Here is a 25,105-nt window from a genome sequence, read left to right on the forward strand (position 1 = left end):
TGCCTCCTGACCAGTGGGCCAGGAATGTGGGACCCTACTGACACGTGGGACCTAGCAACCGTCTGCTGACTATTGGGCCCTGGACTGGTGGGACCCCGTACTGACCTTACTGACATGTGGGACCCAGCAACCGCCTGCTGACCACTGGGCCCTGGACTGGTGGGACCCCGTACTGACCTTACTGACATGTGGGACCCAGCAACCGCCTGCTGAGACCCCGGGACCCAGCAACCGGCTACTGACCACTGGGCCCTGGACTGGTGGAACCCTGTACGGACCTGTGGGACCCAGGAACGCCACGTGCTGACTGCGGGACACGGCCCCACCACTTACAAGTGGAACTACCGGACTCGGTGCGTTATGTTAAATTTTCTGGGTCGGCCCATGACCATTTGGTCTTTTTGGCCCCCACCCCTCCCCACCATCACCCGCCGCCAATGCTTTTCCTTTCCCAGATCCAACTCCTCTTCGTTCCCCTGCCGGCTGGTGGTCTCTCTTAGATCCGATTCAGTCCAGCAAGTTGTCTCTCTCTCTCTCTCTTCGTCGAGTATTGGCGTGATGGAGGTTGGCCAACAGCCGGCGTCATCGAGGAGCTTCGGCGACCGGAGAGGCAGGCATCGGTGATGAGCTACGCGCGACGTGCACTCGGGTTCCGCCGCCGTGACGTCGCCGGATCTGGACGCGCCGTGCCTCGACGCGGCGAGTTGCGCACACTGGTGCGAGACGGCGGCGTCTCCCGCGAGTTGCGCGCACTTGTGCGAGACGGCGTCGTCTTCGGCGAGCAGTGAGCTCCTCTCTTTTCGTCCTTTTTTTTCATCTGCGAGCGGTGAGCCCCTTCCTCTGCAGCTTTGGTGGCATGGGATGCGGTGAAGCCGCTGCTGACGGAGGTGGAGTTGGTGCCGCTGCAGGCAATAGATGTGCCCGTCAGTATCCTCTTCACCTCCATCCGCCACACCGACGTCTACTTTTGAGATTCCAGGGTATGCATATATTGGTGCCTCGGTGCTTCTGATGCTTTGCTATAATGTGTTAGCTACTTAATCCTGATGTATACTTGTAAGTAGTTTACTTGTTGCTTAGCTGAATAATTGGGGCCACATAGTGGGTGTGTGTGTGTGTACATGACTTGGCCCCTGCTCTTTATGTTAGCAGTCGCTGTAATTGGGGTCGTCAGATCTTGTCGATTAGCGGATCTTGGTGATCAGGGCGCGCTGGCTGAGACGTTGTGGGATGGCGCAACATATCCTGCAGATTTTTTTTATCTGTTCTGAACTGAAAACAAAGAGTAAAAACCATATTATCTTGATCTTTGGCACTGTGAACACTTCATGGTTGATTTGAACATCCTGATTAGCCACAGATTCTTTGTTGATTGATACTTCAGTTCCGTTCACTATTGAACTCAATTTAATGCTTCTATTTGATATTATCATTAATGTGTAGTAGTCATCTTTGTGCAGCTCAAAATTCTATCTAACTAGTTAAGTGCCCGTGCGTTGCAACAGAAAAATGAGCATTCTAGAACTTAACAAGAAGAATGACAAACATGAAAAATTGACGCATGGTCATCGTCATCAGATAAGGAGACACCACTGCTTATGAACATGTACATAGTCCAAGTCATATAATCAATAATTGTGACAATATGAGAGGTAAAAAAAATACATGAACGATGATTATCGAAGAACTTGGCCATGGACTCTCTTCTCACAATTGTAAATATCACAAAGCATCCATGTTGGAGTACCGAAACAAGTCAAAAAGTTCTCCAACAAAATTATTGGAAAGAACGCAAAATTAAACACATCAAGATAGCCGTCCATACCTCATCGAATATCCATTTTGTAATGCATGCTCTAGTGTCCTGTGTTAAGAGCAGGAAAGCAATATTATCTTCGCAACATAATGTGTAGTGTCCTTATGGTCTCCCTCAACATCTTCCCTTGAGAGATGTAAGAAAATCATAAATCATCTAATTACTACTGAAAAGTAAAATGTAGAAGTCCGTAGTGTCTACCGATTTCGCCATAGCCCCATTTTCCTTTTTTTTTGAGACCTGGATTCCTTGCGTAATTTCATCCATCTCTTAGTTTTTTTGGAATCGTTGAATTCATCACTCGACGTCATCTAGCAGTTCGATTCTATTTGAGAGACCACGCTTGTTTATTGCAATTCAGAATTGCATTGATTCTATCGTTGCTGTATTTGCAATTCAATCCGAATCAATATATCCCAAAAAAATTCTAGAATATACACAAAATCAGCCTATTCCCCTTACTCTTATATGCATCACGACTGAGTGATAAGAAATTGCATCGCCACGAAGAGATTTTATTTTTTTGCTGATACTTACTCTCATCTTGAGAGGAAAAGAGACTTATTTTTTCTGTTCTGTATCGAACCACAACATTTGAACTCTACGAAGATTGCCATAGCTCATAACCTGCAACACAAGAAGTATTTGTAGATGATAGATCTATGAACAGAAACAATTGGAGTGTCAATCTAACCATCAAACCTTGATACAATTTGCCTTAAACAATTTTGACTACAGGTAACCTAGGTAACCAGTTAAAGTTATTAAGATGGATCGTTATGATAGCTCATCAGACTATTCTAATATATCTCAACTTATACAGATTGTACATAATTTTTAGATTGTTTAGCGAATTAAACTTAAAACATTTATAATAAACATTTCTCACTAGTGGGTTTAGTTATCAGTATATCGGTGTTGTTACGGCAATATGGAAAACAGAGCACAGTAGGAGAACCATGTTTGTCTTTTCAATCTTTTCAATCTGGATGAAATATATCTTTCATCTCCGAGTCAACATCCATGCCAAAAGAATCATGCAAAGCCGGTAAAAAAAAGAATCATGCAAAGAGCATCTAAATGTAATACAGAAAAAATCATATGTTGATTCCTCAATTCGCTGCATCATCACAAAAGGAGACACGCAAATGAATGCCAGGACGGACCGCAGATAGATCTTTCAGTAGATGGGATACTTATTTAAGAGATCTACAACAGGATGCCTAACACTAAGATAATGTTCAATCCGCAACAGTTGTTACCTTCTACTTTACCAAAAATCAAATAGAAAGTCATTTGATGAACAGAAAATAGTAAAGGAAAAACAAAAAGAGGGAGAAGGGAATGCACAAACCTCTTCAGAATTTGTAAAAATTGATAGCTCCTTCTCAATTAACTCGGCCACTGACTTCATATATCCATCTTTCATGGATGCCGTTGTATTAGAATTTCAGGCTGTACAGTTAGAAGATGAGATTTCATATGACAAGTCAACTTACTTGACCAAATGCTTCGTTAACTTACTTGACCAGCATATGATGGGTCTATGACAGAGCCAAATGCCAAATATCAGATTTGCAATAGGATCAACAAGATCATATATAATCCCTCAAAAAAGAAAAACAAGATCATATTAACTTCAGCTGATGCATTCACCTGAAAGTGAATCAATAATACTGGATTCAGTTCACATATAACTTCACAAATATATCCAATTGGATCAAAATGTATTAACTTTCAGGGATCTATGAAAGCCAGCAATTTTCGATTCTCACTAACATGTAGGAAACAAACTTTGATGGTGGCTATGTATACCCACACCCACTGTAGTTTATATGCAGCAAAAAAACACGTAAGGAATACATCCACCAGAGTTATATCATTGCCTCCAGTGATAGACCAGACAATTCTTGTTGCTCTTTTAACGCCAATATCCAGTAGCAGAGACTTCAAGCTCTAGTATCAGCACATATAGGACTCAACAGACTAATAAAACAAGCAAAAGTGAAAGAGAAAACAATGATACATATGCTATTGTTTGATTAAATAACTGGATGGAATTGACTCTAGTGAACCATTAGCAATCAGGAAAATACAAACATAAAAGGCATGAAAGAGATTGAAGTATCAGTTAAAATCAGCCTAATGCAGATTTTTCTACTGGATTCCATAAAGCACAAAAGATTACAAAGAGCTAGAGTCTACAAAGAGCCAACAGAAGAAACCATTAAGACACACTCACACATACTTATCAAAGAATAGTGAAACAAAGATTTTTCTACACAAGAGGATGGGGAAGCAGTAATCGAGAACTCACCTTACCACACGATATTGATCCCTCCCACTTCGACGGCGGCAGCCGCCGTCATTGCGGACGTCTCGAGCACCCTCACCTCGGCTGGCGGCATCGGGCACTCGATGCGTTGAGAAGGGAGAGAGCAGGTGGCGTCACGGGGACGCGGCGCGGCGGAGGACGGCTCTCCCACGGCGGCGGCATGGTGAGGAGGAGGCGGATCTCGGCCTGGCGGGCGGCGGCCTCGGCGCGCATCTCGGCCTCCTCCTCGCGCTCCTCGGCCTCACGCCAGTACGAGGAGAAGGCGGATCGGAGCGGGCCGTGTGCGAGGAGGTGGAGGTGGATCTGGGCGGGTGTGTGCGAGGAGGAGACGGCGTTGGCAGAGAGAGATCGGGGCGGTGGCGGTGCGAGCAGAGGAGGAGCGCGAGGAGAGGCAGGTGGGCGGTGGCGGCGGCGCGTGGGCAGCGGGCTGGGCGAGACGCGAGAACATGAAAGAGAAGAAACGATTCGGAGTTCGGGCGGTGGCATAGAGACGTAATTTCTGTGAAGTTGGGACGACGTACGAGCCTACGGGCTACCACGGATGCAACTGCAAATTAAGTAGCAGTAATGATTTAATGGCATTTTATTGGGTGGTTATCAGTGTGTAGGTTTTGCAGTTGATTTATGAATTGATGTGTCCTTTGACTGTATCTAAATCTTGTGTGTTCTTTTTACCATGTGGATCGTTGCTTTGTATAACCTGCAGTTCTAGTATATCCTGGCTGTTCTATGTTTGCATAAGTAGCTGATTATTAGTAATTAATTGACGACAGTTATTACCTGCTGCATATAGAAGCCAATCGAATAATTAATTGACGACAGTTATTACCTGCTGCATATAGAAACCAATCAAATAGCTGCATCTATCAAACTTAATTAGCATGCATGTTTATTTTCTCGCCATGCTTCTATCGACTTTTATATTGTGGTTAATCTACTGTTGTGGTGTGCCATTGATATTTCAACACTTCAAATATGTTAGAGTTGAACCCATTTTGTAAGCTAATTGTTTTTTTAATAGTCTGTTTCTTTGCGATTGTCAGGTGAGCACGAGCAACGCCTCTGTTGAGTTCTTCCTCCTAAGACCTTCAGATCCATGAAGGTTAGCCGACCTAGTTATACAGCATGTTGTGGTTCTCGTTAAAATCAAAATGTTTACTAATTATCTTATCTCATGTCGTAGGATGATATAGAAGCCTTAGGGTGCGTTTGGTTCTGCTTTACTTTCGGAAAAAACTGTTTTGCTTTTCATGCTGTGGAAAAGCAGGAAGCGTGATTGGTTAGAACAACTGCTTTTATTTTTTAATTATCTGAAGACTGTTTATATGTGAATTGATCGTAAATTTATGATCTTTGCTTTTGCTTTTATTGTGACGACGAAGAAAAAATTAATTTTGATTCTAATTATTGTTTACATAAGAAATAAAGACCTTCGTTCTATACTATAACACAAAATATATATGGTTCACGCGATAATGTATGCCATGGACATAGCTAAACTACCTCGCTCTCGCAGCAAACAAAGCATTGGCGATCCTATCACGAATGATGTTCATGGTAACCACGCCAGGTCCCTCGGGAACGACATATCCGTTCTCTCCCTCTGAACCGTCATCCCCTTTTCCAACCTCGGCCCCTTCAGCCATGTATTCTTCATCTGCATCACAGCTATCAAATTCCATATCAGGCAACTTTCTATCATGAATGAAATTGTGCAAGGCAATGCAAGCTACAATGATCCTCGTTTGTGCTCGAGACTTGAAACTTGGCATAGATTTTAATATGCGTCATTTTTGCTTTAGAACAGCAAATGAACGCTCAATGACATTGCGAAGTGATGAATGCAACATTTTAGGGTTTTGAGCCCATCAGTTGAAATTATTCTGTCGAAAAACACAAACCAACATTTAAACCATTGGACTCATTCCTCCCTCGAAGTCGAAGATGCCTTTTCCATCTCCCCAGACTTAAGCATCAAATCAGGAAGAAGAGGAGGACTTTCAGCCAACCTAAAGGGCGTGCGGGCAAAAATGGCCACGCCTCCGAATCCACCGCCACCACCACCTGCTACCTCGAGTTCCTCCGCGCCCCCTTTCAAAACAGACGCCGAAAACCCAAACCCCGACCACGCGCCAGCCCTTGGGGCACCTGCCCTGCCGGCGCCGCCGCCGCAACCGGCCATCTCCATAGGCCCGTCCTACATGGTCCTCTCCCTGCGCTGCGTCATCGGCGAGCTCCGCGCCCGAGGACACCTCGCGGGGCTGGAGATCCCCGACGGTGAGCTCACCGAAGCGGGGGCGCCCGCCCTTTTCGTCGACGTACTCGCTGCCTTCCTGGCCGAGGTGCAGGTACCATGTGCGCTCCCGACTCTTGCAATGCCTCCTGTGTTCGTGGCCGACCGCCCGGTGGACCTGCTCCGCTTGTATCTTGCTGTGCGCTCTCGCGGCGGATTCGCCGCCGTGTCCTCCTGGGCGGCCGTCGCTGTGGCGCTAGGTCTCGAACCGACCGCTTACTCCGCCATCAAGCTGGTGTACGCCAAGTATCTCTCCCTCCTGGAGCAGAGCATCTGGAAGCCACGGAAGCAGGATGGGGTGGTCGAGAGCAGTGGCAATGCAGACCACCGATCGAAGGCGAAGAAAGGCAAGTTCATGTCGCCCCATAAGGACCACGCGAGCGCCGGATCATCTCAGCTGAAGCGGAAGAGGAATGTGCTTGTGGAGATGCTTAACTGGGTCCGCCTTGTGGCGAAGAGCCCAGGTGAACATTCGATCGTTGGACAGAGTCCTGGCAGCCAGTTCCCCTTGATGCTCATGCTCCGTCGCGAGATGACTGCTTCGCCGCAGGTAATCCCGTGCCACGCAATTTTGATCCTTACATATGAGATGAATATAATACTCCCTCCGATCCATAATAAGTGTCTCAGATTTTGCACTAACTTAGTACAAACTTGTACTAAATCTGAGACACTTATTATGGATCGGAGGGAGTATGTTTGATTTTATGGTTCTGTTCATTCAGTGGTGGATCTAGATTCATGATTTTGTCATTTTTTTAATTTTGTCCAATTATAGATGTTGGTCCTTAGATTTACCTGTACTCCTGTACACAAGTGCTATTATTCATCAAACGAGAATTACATATCATTGTTCACGTGCCTGACTAGGGGGCATCATTAGGAATGCTAGAGCATTTTCCACTATTTTGGCACGGCCATTTTCCATCTAGCCCAAGGAATATGAAGTTCTCTTCCTTCCTCATTCTTTTCCCATCTAAGGGGTCCAGAAACCTCAGCGATGGTGATCTTTAACATGCCTCTACTTCTGGTCCATTGTATGTGTGGCCCATCTTATTTTGGAGAAAGGGAAACATAACATTTTCCATATATAGTGTTGTTATAATCGTAGTTACAAGGTAAAACAATGGTAGCTTTTTCCAAGAAAAATGTATTGAACAGACCCTGTTCGGTCTACTTCAAGTTCTCTTTGGACAGAAATTTGGTATAAACACAAACTCTAGCAGTTGCAGGCGGCGATTGAACCGGAAACCTTAGACTACCGAGTCACACATGCACGGTGAAGGCTGAATAGTGAATACTAACTGGGCTGCATGGACATTGGGACTACTATCACAAGGTTGTGGCTCTTATATAGATTCTGAGCTCACAATCACTGCAATTTGACTCAAAACACTTCAATATTATATATTTCACATGCATTGAACCAGCTGAATTGCTTGTTTACTTTAAAATTGAAATGTATCCCTAGGTATAACTGCAAAATTCAACATGTTTGTGAAATATCGGTGCACCTCATAGAGTTGTAGCACAACCCTCTTTTGGTTAATCCCACGTGAGAGGTTCTGCTAGTGCTTACCACGAGTGGTTTGTTTGCAGCTATAGAATCCAAGGTGCAGCTTATTAAAACTATACCATCTTTTACCTATTTATAGTTAGAGAATACGCCGATGGTGGTGCACCAACAATCTCTTTAATTATTTGCTTTCCTTGGTAAAACTCAAACTGATACCATGCCAACTGTTCTATGTGAAATTTCAGAGAGAACTAACTAATATGACTTGATTAGTACTACAACCTTATAGCAGAGTCAGACAAATGGTTTGCATATTAGTATCTCCTCATCATTTGTAGCCCAAGAAAGCTTCCTCCAGCTTCAGCCCGTCCAAGCATAGCCCAACAAAGGTTCTGAGTTGGCGCGTGGTGTTTTGATTTCTTTCGGAAAGGGAGTGTGTGCGACTTGTCTATTTCAAGAATAGATTGGATATATCCAGCTGTACTTTAGAATATTTTTTAATATTGTTTGGGTTAATACAAATAGTGCGCATGATCTCGACGAATTACTTCTGAAGAAATTCAGATATCATCTGGAAGGACCATAGCATTTCGTGACTCATTGGTAAATCTACCTTCATTCGCTGTAAACCAATAACGTGAGACCAATTAACACGGTTCAAGCTAATCTGCTTGAAGACCAGGCAAAAAGGGGTATTATTTCTAACACTATTCGGCTTCTGAGCACTTCAAACTTGAACATACTTACACATCCTGGGTCTGTGAATCTGTTGACCCCTGCATGCTCTGCCTCGTTTGTGGCGGTCTAGATTTGGTGTGGTTCATCTTGCACAGTTGAGATCATTTTTATAGTGTTCATGGCTAACAACATCAAGAACGTCTGTTGGAGGGTCAATATCTTCCACATACAAATTTGGTATTTAGCATGTTACTGGAAATGTCTCAAAATGATTTACAGCTGTATAGTTTATCAGGCCTTTTCGGTTTGCTACCAAATTTTGCAAGTCAAAATGATTATGACACATTTGAAAACCTGGTTAACATAAGGATGAGGTGTAGCTACATATTTGGAAAGTTGATCCGCAAAAAAAACATATTTGGAAAGTTTTTCAGAATGTAAATATTGCAGTGGATGCATATATCTGTAAACTGACAACTCAGTTGGCTTATTAATAATCCTCTAGGCTTTTCGATATTTCGGATATGATTATTACATGCTTTTGCAAATAGAATTTAATTCAGGGAATGATCTGAAGTTCGAGTTCTCTCTGACGGCGGTTTAAGCTTATCTTGGTAGTGGTCATAAGACTAAGGTAGCACAAGCTAACTGTAAGAATATCTTGAAACATTTTAGTGTGAGTGGATTTGGTATATATTTCTTCAGTCATATGAACCACTCTAAATCCTTCCGACCTTATCAAAGGTCCGGTGTTATATTGTGCTTCCTCTAGTTGTAGCATGGCAAGACTGAGTAATTAAGATTGTTTTGTTGTGCTATGCCACTTGATATATGCTGCAGTTGACACCATGTACTTTCTTATAGGCCCTTCCAGTTTGTTTTGGTGGCATGAACTCTCTATTTCTGCTTAGAGACCACACGTATGATCATCAGAGAACTTAAAACTGCTGTCATGCATTCTGAACTATGTTTTTATTTTATTTATTTATTTTCTCTTGTGTGAGAACGTCTATTCATGTTAAGGAGGTGCTCTGAAAATCTATAAGAGATCATTTTTTGTTCATGCAGAATGGACTTGCAGCTGAGGAGCAGACACAGTCCAATGGATGGGATGAACTGTCTGCAGATGAGAGATGGGACAGGTTTTCTAGTGCCCGAATTCGGCTTTGTGGCGTAGCAGATGTTCCAGAATGGCCTTCATTACCTTATGATGAGCCACATGTGTTGAGATTTCTTGGACAACCTCTTTTGCCTCCAGAAAGTAATGAAGCCCTTGACGCTGACACTATTGGTATGGGCAGACCAGACAAGTGCAACTGCCAACTCCCAGGTTCCATTGCTTGTATTAGATTTCATGTGACTGAGAAGAAGATTTTACTGAAGCGCGAGCTGGGCTCAGCTTTTTATGCAATGGGGTTTGATCGTATCGGTGAGGATGCAGCATTGACATGGACAAAGGATGAAGAGGAGAAATTCAACGATGCTATCCAAAATGGTCTGCCATCATCTAAGAACAGTTTCTGGGACAAACCGGATCATGTCTTGGTTTCCAAGAGCAGAAAAGGACTTGTGAGTTATTATTACAATGTTTTCCAGCTGCGGCGAAGAGCGTACCAGAATCGGCTCACTCCAAATGATGTGGATAGTGACGATGATTCAATCTAGCCTGGCTTCCTACAAAAAAAAAATCGTTGGTCAGGCTAGTTCCATCTCTGCTTCTCCCTTAGGAACTCAAAAGGGGTTCTTAGGTTATGGAGTGTCCGATAGGTTATCAGAGGAAGGTTGCTTAGGTTGATATTCGTCGATTGGTTACTGGAGATTGTAAGAAGACTTAAATTGGTGTTGTCATTAAGACTTGTGTTCCTGTTAATAGCCCCGTTGCTCGTTGCCCCTTGTTGGACCCAAATATTATACTGTTCTGTCGACATTTAGGCTTTCTTTAACAAGGTAGCTTTACAATTGTCTCATTTTCTGGAATGAAATATATATAGTTCATGCTGCTCTTCTCGCAGCAAGTGATGCCTAGAGCGCACACTTGAAGCACCCAATTACTCTTCTCTTATTAAGCTTGGTTGACCAACGATGAAGCTGGATTTTGTTGGGGAGAGTTTTTGGGAAACTCTTCTTATCAGTAGTCTCATACAGAGATTCATTTGTACTCCTGCTACGGTGGCAGCTCAACTCACAACAAGCGGCAGCGGCGGCTTCTAATTTGTGCGGCCATGACCACATACTCTAGACAGAAGCGTGTCCTTCTCCCTCCGCCAACCGCGATGTACATTTGGTTTGACCTCTTGTTTGCAGCATGATCAGCGAGGTCACTGTTTGAGACCCACGAGCCTGCAGCAGCCCAGTCACCTCCACCGTGCCCTCGAAAGTCTAGTGCTTTCATGATGTACTGCAGCGGAACACGTCATCAGTGACGGATGAGGTTTCAGCCGCCACAAATTACGTGCCGCTGATGGGGTGGGCGGTCACGTACCACTCGTCACTAATAGCATTTCGGAGAAAATAAAAACATGGCTGGGCCCAGCCGTCCAGGCGCACCCCAAACCCACTTTGCAGCAAATTCATTTTTCTTTCTTTCATCTGCACAGATACTCAACAAATGCAGAAAATATCTTCATGGTTTCAACGCAGAAAAATTCGAAATCATCATTTAGATTTCCACACGGAAAAATAATCTCAAACAATTTCTATGCCAACACAATAAATGGTGCACCATTTCAAATACAAAAATCCCTTTCCAGATTGAAGCAAGATTCTCTCAAATCAACACAGTTACTTGAACAAGCAAAAACCCTAAAAATAATATGAAACAACCAGTAAGCCATCATGACCTCGACAAAGTCTTCAGAGTCGGTCTCGTCCAGCTCAGCTTCAGATTCACAAATCATAGAAAAGGGAGAAGACGCGACCGAGTTGTGGGGTGGGGCGCCGCGCCGTTGTGCTTGGCAGTCACCGTTGTGCATGACCCTCTCGCCGTTGCTGTCGGGACGCAACAGATATCTTCCGGCTGCCTACGACACCCCGCCACACTCTCCATCCATGCCGCAGGCACAATATAACTTACAATCTACCATTGGAAATGCTCTTATTAGGTCATTAAAAGTCCGGTATATCTTTTTTTCAGAATAAAAAGCTCGGTAGACCTGGCTTGTGCCATTTCGAAACTGGCCCGGTACACATGCCGTTGTATACTAGGTGATGGGCCAAACCTGTAATCTTTTTTACATTTCTAAAATCAATTGTGCTATTTTCCTTATCTGTGGTGGCCCAGCATAATTCAGCCCATCATTGACGTACAAGATACAAAGCGCCGTGGAGCTCGGGTGCCAAACATCCTCTTTTTCTTATTTTTATTTGGCTTAGACCGCACAAAGTGATGCCTCGACCGCACAATTGAAGCACCCAATTACTCTTATCTCAGCAAGCTTGGTTGACCTGCGATGAAGCTGGGTATTGTTGGGGAGAGTTTTTGGAAAACTCTTCCTATCAGTAGTCTGATAGAGAGTTTCATTTGTACTCCTACTACGGTGGCAGCTCAACTCACAGGAAGCGGCAGCGGCGGCTTCTAATTTGTGCGGCAATGACCACATACTCTAGACAGAAGCGTGTCCTTCCTCCGCCAACTGCGATGTACTCCTTCCGTCCAACAAAAGATGTCTCAAATTTGTTAAAATTCGGATGTACGTAGACATAACTTAGTGTATAGATGCATTCAAATTTAATCAAAATTGAGACATCCTTTGTTGGACGCAGGGAGTAGATTTGTTTTGACCTCTTGTTTGCAGAATGATCGGCGAGGTCACTGTTTGAGACCCACAAGCAGTGACTTCTGATCTCCACCTGCAGCAGCCCATAGTCAAAGCCACCATGCCTCGGAAGTCTAGCGCTAGGTTTCATGATGTGCTACAACGGAACACGCCATTAGTGGCGGGTGAATATTGCCGTCAGTGGCGGATGATGCAGATTACGTGCCGCTGATGGAGTGGCTCATCAGTGGCGATCACGTACCACTCGCCACGGATAGCATCTTGGAGAAAATAAAAACATGGCTGGGCCCCGGGCGCACCCCAAACCCACTCTGCAGCAAATTAATTATTTTTTCTTTCGTCTGCACAGATACTCAACAAATGCAGAAAATATCTTCATGGTTTTAACGCAGAAAAATTCGAAATCATCATTTAGATTTCCATGCAGAAAAATCATCCCAAAATATCTCAAACAATTTCTATGCCAACACAACAAATGGTGCACCATTTCAAATACAAAAATCCATTTCCAGATTGAATCAAATACAAATACAAAACACAATTATTTGAACAAGCAAAACCCTAAAAATAATATGAAACAACCAGTAGGCCATCATGACCTCGACACAGTCCTCATAGTCGGTCTCGTCTAGCTCAGCTTCAGGTTCACGAATCATAGAAAAAGGAGAAGACGCGACCGAGTTGTGGGGTGGGGCGCCGCGCCGTTGTGCTTGCCAGTGATCATTGTGCATGACCCTCTCGCCGTCACTGTCGGGAAGCAGCAGATACCTTTCTGCTGCCTCCGACACCCTGCCACACTCTCCATCCGTGCTGCAGGCACAATATAACTTACGACCTATCATTGGAGATGCTCTTATTAGGTCATTAAAAGCCCGGTAGACCTTTTTTCAGAATAAAAGGCCCGGTAGACCTGGCTTGTGCCATTTGGAAATTCGCCCGGTACACAAGCCGCTATATACTAGGTGATGGGCCAAACCTGTAATATTTTTTACATTTCTAAAATCAATTGTGCTATTTCCTTTCTCTGTGTCGGCCCAGCATAACTCAGCCTATCGTTGCCGTACGAGATACAAAACGTCGTGAAATTCGGGTGCCAAACGTCCTAGTTTTTCTTATTTTTATTTAGCTTTGTTCGCCCTGTGTGCTTGTCTCTGTCTCTCTGTTCCCCTCCCTCTGCAGCAGCAATAAAAATAAATAAATCTCGCGCAGGTGCAGGGGAGGACGACGACGCACGCACCGTCACAAGCAGCTCAATCTCTTCTCCTTTTCTTTTTCTCTGCCTCCTCCCTTATCCCCAAGAAACGCGTCTCCGGAGGAAGGGAAGATTTCCTCTCTCTGGCCTCAAGATGTCTTCCCCAAGCAAGCGCCGCGAGATGGACCTCATGAAGCTGTGAGGATCTTGGGATTTGATATTATGGTACAAGCGGTTGATTCCTTTCTTGGCGGCTCTGTTCTAATCTGGATTTCGTTTGGGGCTTTCTTGGTGGTTGTTGTTGCAGGATGATGAGCGACTACAAGGTGGAGATGGTGAACGATGGGATGCAGGAATTCTTCGTGGAATTCCGAGGCCCTACTGAAAGTACGATCCTTGCGCAAAATCTGGTTTCAATCATGCTTCTTGTGCTCGTGATCTGCGTTTATGTTACCCATTTCTGATCTAGATGTAGATGTAGGGCAAAGCAACTTTGGCGAAAATTGTGAACCTGCCTGTTGATCGTACGACATTCTTTAGTGCTTAGTGGTTTAGCTCAGGATTTAGGTTACTTTTGCTATATGCAGGATGATTTGCTCGCTCGGTCAGTCGACCTGGAGCATGTTCTCGTTTCAGCGAATTTAAATTTTTTCTCCAGTTGTGTTGGAAGAAAAGCTATATTTTCTAATGAATTGTGGATGTGTTCTAAATTTGATAGGTATTTATCAAGGTGGTGTCTGGAAGGTTAGAGTAGAATTGCCTGATGCTTATCCTTACAAATCCCCATCGATCGGTTTCATTAATAAGATTTATCACCCGAATGTGGATGAAATGTGAGCTTTTTATCATCAAATTATTTTTCTTAGCATGCACGAATCTCAGGAACTCGGATGGTTCTGACCAACGTTTTGTTTGCCCTTGAAATGTAGGTCTGGTTCGGTCTGTCTGGATGTCATCAACCAAACGTGGAGCCCAATGTTTGGTGAGCACTCGCTGCTTACTATCTGTATGACCATTCACTAATTATAGGTTGTATAATCTGATCTTAACTTCTCAAATTCTTGTAGATCTAGTAAATGTGTTCGAAGTCTTCCTTCCACAGCTTTTACTATACCCAAATCCGTCAGATCCATTAAATGGAGAGGCTGCTGCGCTGATGATGCGTGATCGCCCTTCTTATGAACAAAAAGTGAAAGGTGATGTGGTTCGGCATTATCCACTAATTGATGTTGATATCTACCCTCTCATCATGTATTTCATGCCCACAGCATTTTGCCTTCCATATGACAAGCCACCTTGCAAGTTTGTTTGAGACACATTTAATTTACTTTATTGTCTTCATGGACATGGCATATGAACCAAAGAAACCAGTTATTAGTGTTCCTATGGTCTTCCATGGTACGTTTGTTATGTTAAGTTGTTTACTTGAAAAAAAGCTACCTGTCAACAAAAGAAGTTGTTTAGTCTAAAACATAGGAGGACTCCTTTTTTTTGTGAAGGTATGGACTCCGTCATACCTGTGAAGAAAGCCAATTTTGTTACATTATGCGGATTGAATGTTACCGTGCTTCGGCATAAATATTACTTGAACCACTAAAATCATGTCCAACTTCCAAACGTGATTATGATTTGCTGGTCCTAATAGCAACATATAGTTTCAACTAAACGAAGAATAAAAGGACGCAAAATATTTTCACTTACCAAGCTAGCTGTTAAGAACATGATGCTTTCAGGGTACCTTGATTATGTAAATGCATTGACATTATTTTTTAGATCATTAGGGCCCCGCCCCTGTTCCATTCATCTCTTGATAAATGACACAAACTTCAGACTTCAGCGTATGTAGCGCAAATAGGAAACAGCCAAAAGGCAGGCTGACGGAAAAAGTTCTACAGAACCCCATTACAACCATTGCTCCACGAGAAGCTACATGATAGATATTAAGCTCGATTCCACCTTCTCAGCATCAAAATCCTGACAAACGGAGCCTCCTTCAGGATAATCAGTCATCAGAAACAGCAGCATCCGTCAGTGAAAGCGCCTGAAGCCCTTGGCAGGCACACAGTGTAAGCATGGAGACGGCCTTCCTCCTCTTCTTCGCCAAGGCAATCTCGGAATCTCCAGTGACTTGGTCTCCCGATGAAGCAGTATATGCTCCAACGCTTGCTTATTTCGGCTGTGCACAGCACCTTCTAGGACCGCAAAAATGCATCTTCTGTTTGTCTTGTTCTGCCTCGAACAAATCTGTTTTTAAGGGAACTGCCATTTTAGAGCTTTAGTTATTCTAGACTTCTGGTGCTTTCTACTCCTTTGTGCGTCATGTTGAGGCATTTGCTCTTTACATACGGATCTTAGTATATCTGTTTATGGTTTCGTGAATGTGTTGCTGATCTAATTTGGATTGGTTAGTTCTTTCATCCTGATGCTACCAATAGTGCTATTCTTCCAGTTGCTAATTTGTTAACATACTGGAAATGATTTTATGTAGGCTAGGCACGAGAGCCACCTAGGCGGTGCTAGACAGGTGTTCATGTAATTGTGTATTTGTGTCTTCTTAATTTAAACTGTTCAAATGAAGAATATTGAAATAGACGAGTTTGTGTTGTGGATGTTCTCTCGAAAATAAAGTTCTTCAGCTCTACATGCCAAACTTATGGTATTCCTTTTCTTTAATATATTTATGTTGAAACATTCAACTTGCACTGTCTGTGCACTGACCATTGCTCATCCGCTGTGCGCTTTTGCTGCTTCTCTCCAGGCATCTTTTAGCGTGCTGCAGAACTTGACTAAACCAGTTACACATGCTACTTTCTACTTAAACCAGTTAATCTAGCAAGATTTCAGATTGATTGGTTGGTAAAAGAAATCCAGCCTGTTAAACCGAGATTATGCTCATACGCTCATTCCTAGAGGGATTTTCTCTTTTGCTAGTACTTGTACTATGTTTTTTCAGTCATGGAATAATACTAGAGATCATGCAATTCTATGTATACGGTGTATTATCTTGGAATGTAGACATGAGCCCGTATGGGATATTCACAACATTCTGGTCTTTCATTTCAATATGCATATATTGCGGCACTTATTTTTTGTCGGTCAAATATGCATATGCATTGTTATGTTTCCTGAGTCCTGACACGTGATACTTAGAAAGCTAACTTGTTTTATCTTGCTTCTGCAGAATATTGCCAGAAGTACGCGAAACCAGAGGATGCTGGCATAACCCCTGAAGATAAGTCCAGTGATGAAGAAGAGCTTAGCGAAGAAGAAGACGACTCTGGGGATGAGGATATACTGGGCAAACCAGATCCTTAGTCGTTTCCACAACCTGTCATATACAATGTTGGTTGCAAAAATTGCAATCAAACAGATGCTCAAAATCTGGGAAAAAGGAACTTTGGATGTCATGTAAATAAGTGTACTTGTATTTTGTCCAATGTTGTTTCCTTCAATTGACGATTGAATTTGCAGCGTCGCGTACACTTTGAACCATCAGCCTGTGTAGATCTGTGGATTCGTTTCAAAGAATAACAAGGTAACTTGTCGCGTAAGAATGGCTGTGTCCTTGATGGGTGGACTGCTTCTGCTTGCTTATCACCTTGCTAATTCAAGTGCACGCTATTGGGTATTGGCTGATGACATTTTGTACTAGTTTGTTTGGATTTTAAGACCCATGCTCAGCCAAATTGGCTGCAAATTTGCATGGACGGGAGGTCGCAGTGCTGACAAGGTTTTCGGTAAGAAAACACTATCCTCGATTCTCAACAAATTTGATATTCTATAGGTTTGCCAGCTTTCCTGCTTCAGTGCTTCACAAAGGTAGCTAAAAGTACTCCTTTCTCTTTAGAGCGAATATGAGCCATCCTGAATGGTATGCAATAACTTGCCAATATGCATTAACCGGACAATACAACATTTTGGGTCCTCCGCCCAAAAAAGAGGAAAAAACAACTTGGGAGCCATATTGCCAGGAAAACAAATTTTGTAGGCTCACATGTTGCATCGTGTCAATGAATGTTTTCATATTTATGACCGCTGGGAGTCTCAAAACAAGATAAATGCACTTATAATAAAACAGTGTTGGGTGTCACCAACTCGCACATACACTCCTTGCTTCTACCGTTGATCTATCATCGAGACTCGAATCAATCATTTTGTAGAGCTTTGGCATGAGATCACATCCCCACTCACCTTGGAGGCGCTAGGACAAACTGTACGTAGGATTGACGAGGAGGAGGACACGATCAACGCGCTAGAAAGACTCTACGTCCGCTACAGATCTACAACATTGATCTGGGTGGAGAGTGGTTGAATTTTTAATTTGTGCTAGCGTATCATACCGCGTTACTTCAGTAGCTAGAGTGTGGTGCCCGTCGCAGTCGGCAAGCATGCACCTTTGAAGGTTGAACCCGAACCGGTCATATCTTCTTAGGGCATCTACAATGGTGGTGGGTACTAATTTTCTTCTCTCTCTTTTGCAATATGTTTTTCTTTTCTTATTCTCTTCTCTCTCTTGATGGGTCCATATGTCATACTCTTCTTTTTCTTGGTTCCTGTGTAGAATCTGTTACCTCTTCAAGTAACCACTACCTCATTATTATTATAAAGTTTTCTTCTCATTGGACTAACGATTTTTGGTACCCATGTAGTAACCATTGTTGAAGATGCCCTTAATTAGGTGCAGACACCGACTTGCGGGGTCCAATGGTCATCTATGGTTGGGCATCGAGATTGTGCAATTACGATTTTCATGTACCAGATTAGCACAAATGTTGTGGTAAAGTAAAAAAAGCAGTTAAGGTTTTCTGATATTCCCTCCGTTCAACAAAGGATGTCTCAACTTTGATTAAATTTAAATGCATCTATATACTAAGTCATGTCTAGATGCATCTAAATGTTGACAAACTTGAGACATCTTTTGTTGGACGGAGGGGGTACATATATTCCAAAACAAGCGTTCCTTGATATTTACTCTATTTTACGAACTAATTTATTCGTCATTGTGGCATTTTTTGGCTGGGAATCACGGAAGACTACAAAAGGGGTTACACGAACGGAATTGAAATTCGAGAAAGGTTATTTGGCCGGTTCGTAGTTTAGGGTGTAAATTGAATTTTCGTGACAGTCTATAAGATAAAAAATATCTTTTAGAAATCACGTGAGTCAAAATAGGCCTATATAATTTGTAGCGTGAAATGTACTTACGGTCACCGAACTTGGCTTCAATTCTCAATTTAGTCACTGCATTTTGGAAATCGAAAGTTACGGTCCATGAACTTGACGAAATATCTCAGTCACCGGTACCGTATTTTATACATATGGATCCGTGCCCAGCTCAGATTTTTGCATTTTGACCCCTGAAAAAAAATGCAAAAATATGCGCTTCGGTCCTCATGGATTATTTTTCAAGAGGCAAAATGCGAGCTGAAATGAAACAGCCTACGAACACATATGTATAAAATACAATACTGGTGACCGTATGTGGGATATTTCATCAAGTTCACGGACCGCAACTTTTGATTTTCAAAATACAGTGACTAAATTGAGAATCAAAACCAAGTTCAATGACCATGAGTGCATTTTATTCAAATTTTTAGTAGCTCTCGCATGCACAGACCTATGTATAGAAACAAAAAAGGTGTCGGCACAGAGCACCTACAACGGGATCATCGAACGGCTCGGCCCAACACACGCATAGGCCCTGCCACCGACCTTACTGCCAAACGCGGCCCAGGCAACGGTTTCTGCTCCGTGCGGAAACCAAAGACTCCCCCAACTCTCTCATCTTACGGTGTGTTCAGAAGTTGTGCAGCTTCTCAAAAATCATTCGATCCAACTTTCAGCCCCGATTCCAGCACCCCGGGTGGAGCTAAAAACGTTCGGCACTGCTCTTCTTTCCTGTTGGGCTGGAAGCCCATTAACCCAAGTTGGCACAGCAATTTATATTCTCGGATCGTGGGATTGGGGATGCGGTCGATCTAAAGGTGCCGAATCACGGAATCGGCTGGCACGGGAGGTTGATGATGCGGCCGCCAGACCACCTACTGGTAGCTGGATGGGCGGAGCTCGACGCAGCCGAGGAGGTCGTGGTTTGCGCACTGTTATGAGGCGGCCGGATCGGGGCAGCAGCTCAGGCGAGCGCGCGTGGCTCCATGGTGGTGGTGACTTATCCGGCTAGGAATGCGGCAACAGTTGTGGCTGGGGGTGCGGCTCCGACGAGGGTGGGCAGGCTACATAGGTTGGAGGCGGTGGCAGGGAAGGGCCTCCCGACGGCCTACCGGTCGAACTATGACATGGGAGGAAGAATCGTGAGACAGAATAGAAATGAACAAATCGTTGTTCACTTAGGCGGTGGCGGAATGGTCGTAATTTTGGGCCGCTCTGAGTTTTGCTGCTCCGGGAATCTCAAAAAGGCTTGCTCTGTGGTTTGTACACAAAAATGGGCAGCTCCGCGGATCGAGCTTCGTGGAGCTGGGATGTTCGGTGCTGCTCCTTATGGATTTTAGAGAAGCTAGAAGCTGGAGGTGTTCCAAACACTCCCTTGCTATGTGAGTCATCTTGTAAGAATTGCTAACGGAGAAAAGTTACAAGAGCAGAAACCCTAGCCGCCGCTGTCTTCGAGGAAGTTTCAATCTCCAATGGTTCCCCTGGTCACTCACGGCTGACCTGGCCTTAAGAGACGGGAGGAACCACGGATCAACGTCTGGCATCAAGTTTTGCTACCTTCTTTTTTTAGGTTTTGTGTTCTTCTCGATGGTGACTTGGCGATGGAGACATCGTCGTCTAGAAGATTGGTGTCCTGGCTTCTTCATCGTTCTAGTGTAGGCATTGCAACATATGCTATGGAGTCAGTGTTTCTCACGACACGTCTTTTCATGTTTTTGGTATTTTTTCTTGTTGTATTCGTTCAACGAATACACGAGTAAGTTTCAAGATACGAAGGATGAATCAAGAGAAGGTTAATTCGAAGAAATACAATGAAGTTTTTAGTTTGTTGAGTATCTTTGTTATTTGTGTTGGTTCGTGAATTGATCTTTTGTACTTCGTACTTTGTTGTTTGACGAATTGGAGTCGGGTTTTTTCTAGAATACAATTGGAATCGGTTTTGTTGCTATCTTTCACGAGAATCAACGCACGCTACTTTAGTTTTCGAAATTTTGGGATCTTGGTTCGTTTCTGTTTTGACCGTTGCGAGCTGAACTGAAAGCACGAATTCAACTCTTCGGGCCAGCCAAGATCAGTAATGGATAGAGTTGCTCTAAAGCCATATCGTTGCTCTGAAAAAAAATCTGAGTCATCTCGTCCCTCAAAAATCAAAAATGAAAAGAAAATCTGAGTCATCTCTCTCACTCGCCCGCTGATCTAGGCGCTGACCCACTCACCGACCCACCGAACCCAAGCCCGATCACGCTGCCCCAGCCTGGCCCGCCCCCGCCCCGTCCGGCCGCGCGGCACTCCAACCCTAGCTGCTCCTGCGCAAGCACCCACGCGCGGGCTAATTTTTTTTAAATAATACGAATTTTTTAATCATTTTTGAAAATAATTCGCGTTTTTCAAAAATCTCAAAAATAATGCGGCCTCGGGCTAGGCGAGGCCGATTGGGCCCAGTCGGCCTGGCCAAAGCCGAGTAGGCCCAGTCGGCCTCGGCCAGGCCGACTGAAGTCCAGTTGGCTTCGCCCAGGCCGACTGGCCCAGTTGGTTTGGGCCAGGCCGACTGGATTCAGTCGGTTTGGGCCAGCCCGATCGAAGTAATTCCATTTTTCCTGCGCCGATTCGAAGTAATTTTTTTCTTCTTCGGATCCTTCCGGTCTTTTGAACTAAAATACTCGACAACATGGATAAAAGTAACACGCCGAATCCGATTGGAAGTAATTAGTCTTCGCCGCTAGTTCGTTGCATGAGCAACGCATACACGGCCGAGGCCCATTTTTTGTCTCGAATCCTTACGGTTTTTTGATAAAGAGTAACATATATCGATAATTTGCTGGACAATTTCCGTGTCGATTCTTTGCGGTTTGTTTGAACTGAAAGACTTGACATTTGGATAAATTAACATACATCGATAATGTGCTGGTTACGGAACCAAGTCACGACTAAATTAACATACATTGGTAATACCGCAATTGGACATAATTAAAGATAGCAAATACATTAGAAACACAAGCACTACTGAGTCCACTGAGGCCATTTTCCGCTCGTATCGCCACATTCTTCTGCAGCCTTTGCCACGGTGGTCCTTTCTCTTTGCCTCTCCTTTTCTGCCTCACGAGCATCCTTGCGCCTTTGTTCCTCCTCTTGCATCTCAAGCGCTTTCTCCCTGTTTTTCCTTAGTGCTTCGTCAATCCAACGACGTTGTTCCTCCCTATGCTCTTTCATCTCTCTCTCTTACTCCTCCTTCTCCTGGGCTGCAGCTTTTTCCGCACGCTCCTCCGCGTGGAAACGCTGCCATGCATTTCGAGACCTTGTTTTGATCTCTTCCACCGCCCAATCCGGCATCTCCGTGTCAATCCAACGATACCACATGCATAGGGGCGGAGGAGACTACAAAAAGGCCTACTGTTACAAATCTGCTATGACACAGAAAACATGTTTTAGAACACCTAAATGTGCTTACCGGAGGCTTGTCGTACGGCGAAACCGGGACAGGTGGTTCATACTCATAGTTCGCGCACATGAAAAACCTCATGCCCAGCTTATCTGAAAAATCTGTCACCTCCTTCACCTTGCATAGATTGCCGCACCAACACCTGAGATGTTCCACCCCCCGAGGCAACATCGCATCTTTCATCCTCCTCGGCCTCTCGCCCTGGTCCGAGCAAGGCAAACTCATTTGGGGACACTGGAATATTGGAAAAAACAGCAGTGGGAAGGATGCTTGGATGACTACCGGAGATGAGGTATTTATAGGCTCTCAAACTCATTCTCCCGCCACCGTTTCCCTCCTCTTTTTCCTGCCTGGTTTTCCCGCCTCCTTTTCGCGCCACCGTTTCCCGCCTCCTTTTCGCGCCATCGTTTCCCGCCTCGTTTTCCCGCCAACGTTTCCCGCCTCGTTTTTGCGCCACCGTTTCCCGCCTCCTTTTCCCGCCTCCTTTTACCGCCACCGTTTCCCGTCTATTTTAAGTTGTCGGTTTTAATTTCAGTCTTTCTATTGCATATGTATTTCAGTCCTGCCGTTATTTATATGCAAATGTAACTTGAATAAGAATGCGAAAATTAGTAACATGTCTCTCTCATACATAGGACCTACATCCAAATATCAGGCACGGCGTCTGGGACGGCGTTCCGAGGGTGCCTGTGGCATGGTCCAGCCATACCTATGAGGTGGCACTACGTTGCGCGGAGGAATCACGGACCCATCCTCACGATACTGTGTATCCTCCTGTGTGGGGTCTGGTGGCGGAGTACTGAACATCCAGCTGTGTTGGACAGAATAGTCCTCTACTTGAGCGTGATCCTGCTCACTACCCCACGAGGATTTGGACAACGACGACTGATGCCCGTAGGCTCATGCATGTGGGAAAGTACTTAGCATTACAATTGCGTAGCAGTCACGGTAATGAACACAATAGATAGAAATATACATACCCTGTGGCTGGGTCTGTGGACGAAACTCGAAGTTCATCCTGGGACTCTGCTGGTGCTGCCACGACGAACCTCCAGCCTCAAAAGAGGGCTGATGCTGGTGCCACGCCGAACCTCCAGCCTCAAAAGAGGGCTGCTGCTGGTGCCAATAGTCGAAAGAAGACTGCGGCTGGTGCCACGACGAACCTCCGGCCTGCTCAGGAGGTGGTGGCCTGGGCGTCAACTGCTCTGGTAGACGTGGACACGGGTGGTGTCGGGGGTGCGGTGCTTCCTGCTGACGTGGCCGCTGCTGGTGCGTGGAGTGACGAGGGGGCCGTACGGACGCCTGGTGGTGAACGACGTCCGAAGTGCGGGTGCACGTGATAGCCGCGTAAACAGAGCATAGCTTCTCCTCCATTCGTCTAAGCCAAGACCGGTGCGGCTCCCGTGGTAGTAGAAGTGGACCGGTCGAAAGCGAACGTCCATACGCAGCGAACTCGGCCTGTAAATCCTGTGTCAACTGAGCTTGCAATTGGCACGAATAGTATTACATATATGTGGCAAAGTACGTAACAAACACATGCATTATGTTAAGAGAAGATACTTACCGCGTGCTGTCTAGAGCCTGAAGTAGACTGGCTAGGGTACATATCTTGCAAACTCGGCTCGGCTATCTCCTGAGGGTGAGAGTGCTGATTGATGGTCAATCGGGTAGCTGTCATGTACCTCTGCAAATATCCGTTGAATAGATCGAGATCAAAGGCCGCCAATGGCCAAACCCGTGTCGTCGCAGTCTCCCACGCTGTGACGTATGACTGAACCCTCTGCAGCCACTGAGTCTGGGTCCTGGTACTTTCCTTCCTGGTAAATCTGAGACCGCAATAGAAAGTTGAACAATTAAATTATGGACAATTCTGGACGACAATCATAAATTGGAGAACTGCACATACCTGTGGAAGTGGATCCTCCGTCGGTGGAGGAACGACCAATTGGCGTGCCCCAAACTGCCTCATGACCCTCTGCTGGGCCATCTCCTCCACGCAGACGTCGAAGATGATCTTTGATTTTGTCATCCAGTAAGCGTAATCTCTCGTGCAGACCGTGGACATCTCGCCAGGGTATCTATCCTCGATGGGTCCTGTGTGTACGGCTCCCAGACAACCGCCTCAGAGTGCAACACGTCGAACTGCTCGTTGAATGATGGGTAGCAATTCCTGATCTGATCGTGTGCAAAGCGTCTATGTAAAAAAAAGAAGTTAGCTTCATTCATCGTTTATGTAAACTAATGTATGAATTTCACATTCGACATACCTTACTACGTGTCCAAATTGTCGCGAAAGTAGGCAGGTCGATGTGTTCTAAGTCAAACAACTCCTGCTCAGGGTTAGGGTGATCACCCGTAACGTCTGGTCGGCCGATAGAAAACCTCTCCCACGACCAGAGCTGCAACAATAAAGGACATCCAAGCAGGGCTGACTTGGGCGACGCAAGCTGGCAAGCGTTGCACATACCTCGGTACGTAGCAGCTAAGACGGCCGAACCCCAACTCCTCTGTGTGATGTCGTCACCACAAGTTGCATTCGCGATCTCCACTGCAATAGGGATGTAGCATGCGCTAATGGTGGTGACGTGGTTCTCGGTGAACATCACCTTTTCGAGAAGCCACATTATATACGCCTCAAGGCTCCGAGTTGTCTGAGACTCAGTCATTTGGGTCTCTGGATACCCAAACTTCTGAATCTGCATGCAACAAAAACCAAGTGTTAGTAAACCCATGCAAGTATATGAGCTATGCTCTTAGATATATTAACTTAAAACACATCGATCTAACCTGGTAATTGAGCAACCAATCTAGCTTAGGTCCGTGAGCCTCCGAGGTGAGTGGCCCAGCTCCGGCAAGAATACCTTGAAAACGTAGAGCACAAATTAACACATAGT

The 25,105-nt window shown here is 44.7% G+C and overlaps 2 protein-coding genes and 1 long non-coding RNA gene across 3 annotated transcripts; 2 read left to right on the forward strand and 1 right to left on the reverse strand.

Moving 5' to 3' along the window:
* Window positions 1-2,042: 2,042 nt before the first annotated feature.
* On the reverse strand, window positions 2,043-3,227 carry LOC112271737. Its single transcript, XR_002965051.1, has 2 exons — window positions 3,171-3,227; window positions 2,043-2,443 (listed from the first exon to the last, which is right to left on the reverse strand). It is a non-coding gene; the product is annotated as an uncharacterized LOC112271737 (long non-coding RNA).
* A 1,966-nt stretch (window positions 3,228-5,193) lies between these two features.
* LOC100830434 lies at window positions 5,194-10,605 on the forward strand. The gene is made up of 3 exons (XM_010236476.3): window positions 5,194-5,253; window positions 5,335-6,994; window positions 9,707-10,605. The coding sequence occupies exons 2-3, from the start codon at window positions 5,993-5,995 to the stop codon at window positions 10,301-10,303; spliced, it is 1,599 nt and encodes a 532-aa protein (XP_010234778.3). The 5' UTR covers window positions 5,194-5,253; window positions 5,335-5,992; the 3' UTR covers window positions 10,304-10,605.
* A 2,913-nt stretch (window positions 10,606-13,518) lies between these two features.
* On the forward strand, window positions 13,519-17,157 carry LOC104583659 (ubiquitin-conjugating enzyme E2 4). Its single transcript, XM_010236477.2, has 6 exons — window positions 13,519-13,804; window positions 13,914-13,993; window positions 14,325-14,439; window positions 14,536-14,588; window positions 14,674-14,802; window positions 16,788-17,157. The coding sequence occupies exons 1-6, from the start codon at window positions 13,761-13,763 to the stop codon at window positions 16,919-16,921; spliced, it is 555 nt and encodes a 184-aa protein (XP_010234779.1). The 5' UTR covers window positions 13,519-13,760; the 3' UTR covers window positions 16,922-17,157.
* Window positions 17,158-25,105: the final 7,948 nt, after the last annotated feature.

Source organism: Brachypodium distachyon, chromosome 3, assembly GCF_000005505.3.
Source record: "Brachypodium distachyon strain Bd21 chromosome 3, Brachypodium_distachyon_v3.0, whole genome shotgun sequence".
NCBI classification, from domain to species: Eukaryota; Viridiplantae; Streptophyta; class Magnoliopsida; order Poales; family Poaceae; genus Brachypodium; species Brachypodium distachyon.

Bases quoted from the DNA above. Each gene is read 5' to 3' on its own strand.
- LOC100830434 (XM_010236476.3), top strand. From the start codon at position 5,993: ATGCAACATTTTAGGGTTTTGAGCCCATCAGTTGAAATTATTCTGTCG. The intron at 6,995-9,706 runs GTAATCCCGTGC...TTGTTCATGCAG, and splicing joins AGATGACTGCTTCGCCGCAG to AATGGACTTGCAGCTGAGGA.
- LOC104583659 (XM_010236477.2), top strand. From the start codon at position 13,761: ATGTCTTCCCCAAGCAAGCGCCGCGAGATGGACCTCATGAAGCT. The intron at 13,994-14,324 runs GTACGATCCTTG...TAAATTTGATAG, and splicing joins ATTCCGAGGCCCTACTGAAA to GTATTTATCAAGGTGGTGTC. The intron at 14,803-16,787 runs GTGATGTGGTTC...TTGCTTCTGCAG, and splicing joins TTATGAACAAAAAGTGAAAG to AATATTGCCAGAAGTACGCG.